Consider the following 11,957-nt stretch of genomic DNA (forward strand, 5'->3'; position numbering starts at 1 on the left):
AATTAAACTCTCTTAACTATACCACCACACAAAATAAAACTTACAATGTGCATCAGTTTTAATTATACCACCACCATAAACTTACAATGTGAAAAATGGTCTATATAAAAAAAGAAAAGCATCGATACCAAAGAAAATGTCTTAAATCAACTTACACGAGTATACCTTCACCCATACAATAAAGTGAGCTCAAAAATAAAACAAATACTCAAAATTGAACGTATTGACATTCAAGTGATGAAATCTTCCATGTGAAGTTTTTCATCACATGACATCATAAATATCATGATAACTCAATGGCCAAGTGCGACTTTGTATTTAACAAACATTTTACGGAGCTGATCCAAATGTCGTTTCTTTACTAGACTGATCATTATCCGTATTTGTATTTCTATTTGTATTTGTCTTCAAATTCGTCATATGTAAATATATTTTCTCATTACTTTCCGATATCTCGCGCGCATGTGATGGAGAACGTCCCCTCATACTGGAACCTAGCATTTTCAATCTATTATCCTGACCTTCTTTAGACATCTCTAATTTCATGGTACTTACAGGTTTAGATTTGGCTACTGGGGTCGTGGACTTCTCCTCACTCTTTTTAATATTTACCTCAGCTAACTCTAAGGCCTTTCTATTACACCCAAAGTAGTTTCTTTTTCTCTTTTAAAATTTCGAAATAACCACTCGTTATTCTATCAACTCCGATTCAATGTCATCCAAAATACATTACCAGTTATCAAAAACCACTCGTGCACTATTTTACTATCATGACAGACACGTACATACACTCAAAATATGTTATAATGGGGTAGCTACTCCCACTATCTCATATCCCTACTGCACAGTCTTGCCATAATGTGATCAAACAGTGGATTCGTTACTTTTCAGTATTCCAGATGACATGAACAAATACTTTATAAAATAATGAGGCTATCGATACCTTACCCGCTATCATAACAGGACTTTTTTTAATGTATTCTTTTGTATTCTTATTTAAATTTCCTTCATCTTCCCAAGTATTATATTTTGCCGAAAAACCCTTCCACTTATTTAAATATTGTACTTTCTCATTTCTATATGGTCCCTTTTATACACATAAAACCCTAATGAATTTGAAATCATAATTGTTTTTGTAACGGCCTTTTAGTGATTGCATCGCTGTTAATCAGACAAAGAACTCTCGATCTCCTGCTATTCACAGAATCGACACCCTACGTCAGTGTAACTACTGAATATATTTTCCCAAACAAAAGAGAACAAGAAACTTTAAGTTGACTATCTTTAACCTAAAAAATAAAATCATGGAACATTCCTGTAGTTCCTTATAAATCAGACCACTCTTTGGGTCACCTCAACTATAAATCGACCACACCTTGGGTCATTAAAACTTCCTTTGCCAAAACGAGACAGAAACAACGTTAACAGTTAGTATAATTTGAATTTAATATATAAGAGTTCTGTATGGTGGATTTCTCTCTCTCTCAAAGATATTTTAAGTAAATGATATGTAAGATAGTTAACATTCAAGTCAATGATTACGGGAAGAAATGGCTAGGGACCGTTACAAAAGATATTGCAAGGCGTATCACGCTCTCTCTCTCTCTCTCTCTCTCTCTCTCTCTCTCTCTCTCTCTCTCTCTCTCTCTCTCTCTCTCTCTCTCTCTCTCTCTCTCTCTCTCTCTCTCTCTCTCTCTCTCTCTGAAATTTGTGAATTAAAAGTGGTATTTTAATATCATTTATCTAGGGGAAAACACTCCCTGGAACTGGTACATTGTAATTTTCTTTCGTTAAGTATCGTCGCTGTCCTCTGTAGGCATTGATTGCACATGGACGACCATATTCTACAGGAAAATAATGTAGATTTTCTATAAATATATGAAAGATCGTGAACCAGAAATCACTTACTGAGGAAGCTGCAGTCTGGATTGTGAAATGTTAATCGTGAATCGATAGCTTGACCTCGTGTGACCCGTGTCCTGGTATTTCCATATGTATGATCGATCACAACCCTGGTTTAGTTTAATACGGAACAAGAGCTTTTCCAACGAATGTGGACATTTTGTGTGGATTAGACAAAGAATGGGCACTAAGCAATTTCTTCTTACCTTGAGCAAAACATCTGAACCATCATAACGTTTCTCACCTGTTGCAGCCTGTGGTTCACTCTTGTCGATTTGTTTTAAATCTTCGATGGTTTCAGCACGTGTCAGGTTGTTACTTTGACCGCCATTGGGTATTACATTGTGATTCATACCAGTTGGCTTAGGACAAGTGGGCACTGTCGGCGACTAGAGATAGAAATCACATGATAAGATGTAATAATGTATGATTCGCACAATGTGATATAGTAGTTTTGTCTGTGCTTTGATAGAAGATGCACTAGTATAAACTTATAAACTTATGCTTAGATCGCATCACATGGTGTGGACTACTGACCCTTAGTGACCCTAATTTGCATAAAGGGACACTTTTCGAGTTCTATTTTCGCTTGGGCAATATTCACTGGCACGGAAGTCTTATCGGGTTGCTTTCACTATGGAAACAATGTGCCCGACAGTGTGATGTGTTATAAAACACTTATTGTCTTGCCTTAATCGGGCACTAGTGGACGTCATAATACGATCGTGCTGTCATGTTGAAACTATTTCCCGAGGGAAATAGTTGCTACATAACAGATCTCGTGGCATGCGCAATAGACGTCTACTTGTGCCCGAATAAGGCCAGGCAATAAGTGTAAATATTCGAATAAATTTCATTCTTTCATTTTGCTCGCCCATGCGTCTGTGTGTGATTATGTAACATTTTCATGGTGTGGTTTGGCTGGTCTGGAGTTTAGTTTTCCTTCTGGTTGCACAGAATTGTCTATCATAGTGTATTTGAAGTCTAAGAATGAGACAGTACTTTATCATGTAATGTTAGAGTGACACATTCTGTAAATAAGTAACGTTTTTATGCTGGTTAAAGTACGAAATGAATAGAAAATGTACTTACAAAATGGACTTACAAAATGGACTTACAAAATGGACTTACAAAATAGACTTACAAAATGGACTTACAAAACTGACTTACAAAATGGACTTACAAAATGGACTTACAAAATGGACTTACAAAACTGACTTACAAAATGGACTTACAGAATGGACTAGCACTAATTAATATCCAGACTTTTTTTTTAAATTATCAATAATTCGCGAATTACGTCATCATATAAGTTTGATATCTGAAAGCCTGATGAGAGGTGTAGGGTTCATGGTTGGCATACATGCATCCATATCATACTGTTTTAGTAGTTACATTAACATAAGTAGGTTTCGATGTAAAACAAACGTAACCGTCAAAAACTATAAAGTTACGTATTGTACTTTTCCTTTAACTTTGTAAGTTTGGCCCGTCTATGCTTACCATGAGCATGTTTGTATCGGAAGTTGGCTTCTGACTTTGAGCACTCGTGCTGTAGACTACAAAAACAATAAAACACGTGTTGAACATTGTGACATTGCCCAAATGATTGATATTTAATTAGTCAACATCATAATCATTGCAAATTTGAGTGACCATTGCAATTTCTAACTTAAAATTTGCGAATATATGTTTGTTCTTTTTTTGTTTGTTTTGTTTTGTTTGTTTATATCATTTTTTGTCGTTCAAATTTGTAATATAAGTTCTACCTGCATTTGATCCCCATCCTACTCGAGTGCCAGTAGGTTCATTGTTATGGCGTACTGGTTCTTCGTGCCTGGATAATGAATATTTACAATTAATAATTATAATTGAACCTCCATATCTTTCATTAGCTTTGTCGGACGAGACAACATCCAACGAGGCTACTAGATAGAGGGTCACGTCACATAAAGGGGAAAGGATATAGGAGAGGACCAAGAACGGGGTGGACCGAATAGCAGAATATATGAAGACTTTGTGAGAACAGCACAGACAGAAGTGGCGTGTGACAGCTAATACGGAATCTTCTCTAACTATTCAATTGCCCTGTATCCAACGTATGATTTTATGACGTCACAAAGAGACACAAAATAAACGTTTCATTATTGAATTTAGTGAAGCTGCAAATAAGACAATAATTTGAAGATAATCACGCCCCACTTACCCAAATATGATGGCTCTTGTCAAATTAATCTGTAAGGTACGCCGTGACGGGGCGCCCTCAAACATCAGGCAACCCCTAACAGGAGGCCGGTGAGGGCGAACCGTCACGACGTATCTTCTATTGTCAAATGTGACCGAACTTTGATGGTACGTTTTTAATCCGACTTCATGTGATATACATTATACCACTGAACATAAAATGTGCAAGTATATTATAATCAACCATACGAATAAAACATTCACTTTTGAATACATCAGGCTGTACCTTCAACTTTCTACTACAATGGCGTTTTTACGTTTGTGCTGCGTATTTATTTTCAACAGGGTAGTGATTTTGATGTGCTAGTAAATACCAAAGGGACAAGGTTATCAAGTGATAAATTACACAATTGAAGGGTGGATATGGTACACATGTACAGTTTTACTACTATTAAAATATATCCCAAGCTAACATTCAAGTATATGTAAATATTGTTACAGCGACATTAGTTTATTTGAAAATCTGTAGTTACGTTAGAAAGGTAGTTGCCTGGTACATGTACGTCTTTTTCGGCAACAATCTCAATTACTCAGCAACAATTTCAATCTATCAATTAATAACCAGGAAAAGTGCATGAATTTGAGTATACACAGCTATGTACAAAAGGTTCCGAAAACGAACACAAAACCAGTACAGTAGGGTTGCTTAAAATGCCTTTTCAAACCAATCAGGCTTTTTTTTTTCCAGAATTATCGAGAGCAGATGACTGAAGTAAGTCACCCATATATGGGGAACAGCAGACGAAAACGTACGTTGATCATTCGATTGTAATTTACAATGTATATTGATGGATGTGTAGTAGTCATTAGTTACCCTGGAGCGACGTTTCCGGGGACTAGCTTGGTGGATCGGGGTGTAGTGGATCTGATATATAACTTGACTTGGCGACACAGTATTGTTATCAGAACGTATTTAAAGGGTGATTAAGAGTATTTCATAGTGTACTCTGTAGTCAAATGGTAACCAATATACTTCCATAAGAGTTGATGTTATATGATGCGAATTCTCTATGCGAGAAGCATCGTGACTGCGTTGTTTTTCGACCTTGGTGTTGTAAATGTGTGATGTTTTAGACCACACAAACAAGCATTGGGCGAAACTAGAGACACGGAACATTTGCTTTTTGACATAAGGAAACACCGAATAAAAATTTGCCGCTTACTTTTTGATCTGCTTTCGGCAGCAGAAACGATGTATGAGGTATACTCCTAAGAGGTTAAGTGCAAGTAGAAGAAATGCAATCAAAACCAGTGTGACTATTCCTAACGGAGTATGATACCATGCAATAGTTGTCTCTTCATGGAGCTGTACTTTGGTGGTGTCCCATTGTGACAATGGAGCTTCTGAAAAGAAACGGCGTCGACATACAAGTTTGTTCTCAAGTAAGTTTTTCAAAAGATGAAATAGGCCAGTTTCGCCAGTGTCTTTACTAGACTATATATTAAATATAGAGATAGAGAAACATATATATATATATATATATATATATATATATATATATATATATATATATATATATATATATATATTCAATTTTCGAAAGTTCACATTGTCATAATCATGAAAACCCGTATAAGAAATACCAAACTTAGAGAGATTCCGCGTGTAGATAGAACGAAACTTAGATGGTATGTTTTCCGTGCTGTACCGTTGGTGGCGTAGCTGAACCGCAATGTATACAGTGGCTCAACAGAAATGATGTCCCAAATGTAGTTCCCATTGGATCTCCCTTTATGCGATGCGATATGAATCTCCGTTTATTGTACATAATAATCAGTGTTTTTTTCATTTTTTTGAGAGTTTGATAGAAGAATGGTTGTCCTCAGTTAAAGTCTTCATTACGTATACTTAGATGCGAACTAATGTCATTTTGAATAAAGAAAGAAGCTAACCACCAAAATATTGTGTCTCTATAATGAGACTACGTATTCATTTCATACACATCAGACTGTCACAGTACCAGACGTGTCACTGCAGGCCTAGGCCTAACAGCGAGTGACTTATTTTTTGTTATATGAACTTCGGGTAAACTACAGATGAATATTTCAATGGTTTGTCGTACTTACGTAACAACTCATCTGCCGGAGTGCCGTTCGAATGTGCAGTAAATTTGTCGAAAAGGTACGTGTTAGTCATGAAATGTTTTCTTCGACCAAGTCCACGAACGTCATCGGCGATGTCATCCCGTACTCCGTACACAAAGACAGTTATTTCGTGACTGAAATGGACGAACATAAAATAATATAAATATATATATTGTTACATGTAATAAACATTGATGAATCGGGTCTGGAATTTCTTTATGACTTTTTTACAAGTTATATCTCTTCAACAGAAAGCAAAGGCAACAAGATAGACTGAGTTTTTAAAAGTGATCTGGAAAGGTTTTGTCATGCGATGTATGTATGTATGTATGTATGTATGTATGTATGTATGTATGTATGTGTGTGTGTGTGTGTGTGTGTATGTATGTATGTATGTATGTATGTATGTATGTATGTATGTATGTATGTATGTATGTATGTATGTATGTATGTAACAACCAATGATGTTTTAGTTCACAAATGCAAGGGATAAAGCTTCTTTATATCATGAGAAAACTTACTCCTCTATCTGCAACAGTCTTCTTTTAGTCACAATCCCAGTACCAATTTGTCGGCGTTGTACGTGAGAAATTCCAACTCGTCCATAGGGATAATTTTCCTTTACAATTTTGTCTAAGGCCGCCAAAAACTCGTCTTGAGTTGATCTAAAATAGTCGAGACTAACGGACAAGTAGATTTCTATCAAACATTCGTATGGATTGAATGTATCAATACGAACAGTAGCATCAGTGCGTGATGTTTTCTGTGGCGTCCCATCATCCCTTGCTTCAATGTAAAGGACGTACTTGATATCCGTGTCTAGTTTTCTATCAACGATTACCCGGATGTTACCTGTATGTTGTTTTGGGGAGGGAAGAGTTAATTCTTTCTTTTTTAGACATTCGATGGCATGCAAACATACACACACTTGTATATAATGGTGTCCAGTGAATCGAAAAAGTATAATGCAAACTGAATTACATTAGTAAGAACTTACGAACTGATGCAATGGATTCTTGAGACAACAAAGCGAGCTTAGTTTGTTTGTTTGCCTCCAAATAATGTCCACTCTTTCTTCATTTCTTTCTCATTTCCAGGAGTTACACGTATTTGCTAATACCACGACTATCTTTCATTAATTGCATGGCTCCATTGGAAACAAGTCTTTGGTTTTGTGGGTTATCCAAGTAATTCAATAAGTTGTACCAGTTCTTAAAATTGTTCTGTCGATTTTGTTAATTTACTGAAATAATCTAATCTAATCTAATCTAATCTAATCTAATCTAATCTAATCTAATCTAATCTATTCTAATCTAAGGAAACACCAGGATTGGTTTACCTGTATTTGAATCTAGTTCAAATAGGTCAGATGTTTTTTGGAGGTAGTACGTCACAGTGTCACCATCTGCATCTTTAGCAGTTACCATGACGATTGGTTCACCAAGTTCGTTCAAATAGGACATTTCGGCGCTATAAAACTTTGGCTTAAAGATGGGACGGTTGTTGTTGGTATATGTGCTCGTCAATATTGCCGTATAAATCGAACTCGTTGTTGGATTGCTGTAAATCGGAGTGTCTACTATGAACGTGAGAGAGAGAGAGAGAGAGAGAGAGAGAGAGAGAGAGAGAGAGAGAGAGAGAGAGAGAGAGAGAGAGAGAGAGAGAGAGAGAGAGAGAGAGAGAGAGAGAGAGAGAGAGAGAGAGGGGGGGGGGTTACGGAGTAGGCTTTAACTTTTGTATCTGTCTTTGTAACTATCTGTCTGTAGGTCTAGATCTGTCCTCTGTCTTCTCTCTCTCCCTCCCTCCCCCCCCCTCTCTCTCTCTCTCTCTCTCTCTCTCTTCTCTCTCTCTCTCTCTCGCTCTTTCTCCCAGCCCTACTTTAGTTGAAACATGACAAAAATGTCGTACAGAAGAATACATTTTAAGTACTTTAATTGGTTGTATGTTTAAGGTTAAGTGCTCTGGCTTAATCCCAACAACAATCGAGTATAATATATCTATACAAACTGATTTACTACATGAAACCTTGGCAGCAACTGACAAGTGTTTCCGCAAAACTATTTCATCTTATCTGCAACTTAACCTTAAGCCTGTCAAGTTGCAGGACGGTGCTTCTTTCTGCTAAGGTAACAAATGTAAATTAAATAAATTTTGTGACGTTTTATTTCTAGTGCTTAGTGCTTATATGGTATGTGCTCTCTCGAATTACTTTTGTTAATTTACGCTAATAATGCAAATACATGGTTGTTTTGCTTTACCTGGGTCTGTAAGTTTTAGATATAGTGTTACTTTGGTAACATACATTAACGTGGGATAAAACAGGTACATTGCACCACTATGAGATTTACTGTTGTACACACTTCTTCAGTCAGTCGGATTCGTCATCCAATTCAACGACAACCAAGTGCATAGACTCAAGTATGTTTGTCTATGCGGTCTCTTGAAATCCCCACCCCACCCAACCACCCACCCACCGCACCCCACCCCACCCCACCCCTTCAATGTAAGGCCTGATTTTTTCGCAATCTATGGTGACGTTAGCATCTTATATTTAACAATATTCTGCATTTCTTATAAATTTATAAAACAAGAAAACCTTAAACTTCGACATCGAACATGAACTAAAAAACCTACTGTAACTGTAATCCCAGCTTTGAACATTGCTGGTACACTTTACAAACTTAATGATTTATTCTTATATATACTCTGTTTTGTGATATGTGGTAGACCAGAGAAGTAAAGAAAATAGCATTAAAATAGCATTTTGCAATATATCGAAATTATGAGGAAAATCGTACAGAAACAAAATGCGTTGTTGGTAATTTGTGTGGTTTATTTAAATAATGTATACTCACTCAGTGTGTCAGTACTTTGTCCATTCACCTGATGCAAACTAATTGTAATCATGGAGAATAGAACATTAAACAAAATAATACCAATTCTCCGTGTATCTCCTAATTTGGTGACCATGCTACCAGGCGTCATACAATGCATACACGTAAGCCCAGCTATTAACAGGGGTTAAATTCTGCAGGTGAGACAAACCGTCCACAACTTACTAGTTTCCTGCCAGGCTTTGAATAAATGTATACCATCTGACATCCACGGCTGAGTGTAAGAAGTACATTGTAGTAACGTGACGTGGTTCGAGTAGTTTGGGTGATGTCATAGATATGGCTGTTTGAACCCGGGCTGTTATTGGTCAAAGTTTGCAGGCGACACACAACTTAACAAAGTGGCTTACTGCTGTAGCATAAATATTATCAAGCTTGCAACGGTTTTAATACTACTATACAAGATGTGCAGAAAACATACAACATGTACTCAACATTGTTCACTTATCAGATTTTAACTCGACAATCTTTATATAAACAACTCGGCCTTTCCTTTTTACGACAACGAAAACTCGAATGTACGCTGCTATTCATCGATGTGAAAAAAATGTTCTGGTTTCGTTAATTATGCAAATGCGTCATTTATTTTCATAGAATGTTTAGTAAAACCTAATTAGATCATGCCATTTGCATAAGGAAGATGTGTAGCAAGATTCATTAGCATTGATGCAGTAGTTTTTGGAGATATCGTGTCCACAGACTGACGGACAGACAGACAGACAGACAGACAGACAGACAGACAGACAGACAGACAGACAGACAGACAGACAGAGACAAAACCATAATATACAAATAACTTCCCTTACGAAAAGGTGAAAATGATAGGAGATGCAAAATGGGTGTGTATGTGCGTGCGGATGTTTACACTTAGTATGCGTATTTAATCAAACACTCGGTCACGTTATATTTAGACATTTTTCTTAAAAGTTCTACGATTCAACATAATGTAATGAAATATAAGATAGGTGTGTATTCGTGTGTGCCTACACGTTGTGTGGTTAAAAAGTTCAAGGGTCAATTCAATGATTCACGATGTTTTTTATTTTCGAACCAAAATCGAAAATCTAAAGGAGATACACTATCCATAACGAAATCTAATAATAAAATCCAAATCGTTCCATATAATGTTATCAGAGAGGTCAGCAAGGTGTCTCCCATTCTTCGTTGGTATTTGGATGACCATGTTTATTTTATCTAAAGACTTATAACTTACTGACATAATGGTATATCTACATACGGGCACTTTGGGCTGTCAGTGGTACTCAGCACTTCTCTATTTTCAAAATCACGTGTCTGAAAATATAAACATCTTTTTCTCGATTATATTCTCAAAATCTGTAAATGAATAAAAATATAGTCAGTACACCGATACAGTCATTTGTTCCCGGTTATTTACTTGCTGGTCACTCACATAATTTGATTTACGTCACTACAATCATCGTATACTTCGTACACTCCAGTATGATTGAATACATCTCTCTTATTACAGTTTGGATGTCTGCTTAGCTTTCTTGAAAAAAGTGCGGTGAATTCGATACAATGGAATAATGCCATATGCAGGTGAATTCTGGATGGCACGTTGTGCTGGTGCATTATCATCTGCAGTAGAAAAACAGGCCTGGTAGCCGTACTGCGGTAAACGCGACGCCATTTCCCCGTGCATCTGCAAAAACTTTTTACTCCTATACTCAGGTAGGGTATAGCCAAAACCGAGAAGTCCGTGGTGTTGTAACAGTAACCAGGAGATCGGGTCTTCTCTACCAGATACATAAACAGCGCATGATGGAAATTCTTCGATCATTTTCCTTACCAACGGAATAGAATCTGGAGAACAGAATTTGTTCTTTGATGCAACGAGCCCTGCATGCTCTGGTTTGAGTGATGCTACTGCGTATCCCTTTTGAGGTACAGGTGAGGTGAATTGCACTGAAGTTACAGAATCCGTATCAAGGGTACCAGCGTGTAATCGACCTGTGAAGTCCTTCACCACCTCGAACCCATGGCTGCTCATGTAGTCGCTAATGGTTTTTAACAATTTATCATCGAAATCTTCGAAAATGATACTGCGTGTATGGAATGAACCATCAAGCCTACGCCCTTCAGCAACTTTAACCTTGTGTAAATTCGATTTAAGTCTCTCTTCGTCTTCACTGTATATGTACCAGGCACCATCGTCAATGCTTTCAGTGGTCGTACTCGGTGAATGGCACAGTACTGTCGTGCAGTTCTGCATATTACTGTCATCAACAAATACCTGTGTATTGTCCCATTTCTTTTCTATCACATGCCTCACGAGATTATACATAGGCAGGGACTCTGGTTGTCTATCTTCAAGATGACTCAAAAGAAGTTTCAGTGATTTTAGATCGCGGGAAATATCCATACTTGACGATAATATACTGGAAGAGGACACAATGTTACGTATGTTAAGATGGCCGGTGTCGTTAGTTCGTTCCCCTCTTGACTCGAGTCTGAACTCGTAAAATATTGATTTGAGTATGGTCCTTTCCTTTGACCTTATAGAACGACATAATAAATCTAAATAATTTCAAGTGCGCTGGTTTCCATAAAACCGATTTTGTTGAGTTTTCCCTAGCTGAACATTTCTAGAAAAAAGTTCGTTAAATTCTTAAAATTTAGTCTAAGTAATTTTTAAAATTTATTTTTCTTGTGTTTAGTGTAACGGGTCATAGATCGTAGTAAGTCTCTTGTAATACGTCAATACCTCACTAGTTAGAAGGATTACGAGATATTAACTTAAAGTCCAAATTTACACAACGTAGAAAATTAACTCCATTTTATTTTAAAACTTTACCCCATACATACACACAC

The 11,957-nt window shown here is 36.8% G+C and overlaps 1 protein-coding gene across 1 annotated transcript; it reads right to left on the bottom strand.

Moving 5' to 3' along the window:
- Nucleotides 1–10,608: 10,608 nt before the first annotated feature.
- Nucleotides 10,609–11,508, bottom strand: LOC144434385 (glycine N-acyltransferase-like). The gene has a single exon (XM_078122834.1). The coding sequence runs from the start codon at nt 11,506–11,508 to the stop codon at nt 10,609–10,611; it is 900 nt and encodes a 299-aa protein (XP_077978960.1).
- Between the last annotated feature and the right edge of the window lie 449 nt (nt 11,509–11,957).

Source organism: Glandiceps talaboti, chromosome 4 (genome assembly GCF_964340395.1).
Source record: "Glandiceps talaboti chromosome 4, keGlaTala1.1, whole genome shotgun sequence".
NCBI lineage: Eukaryota > Metazoa > Hemichordata > Enteropneusta > Spengelidae > Glandiceps > Glandiceps talaboti.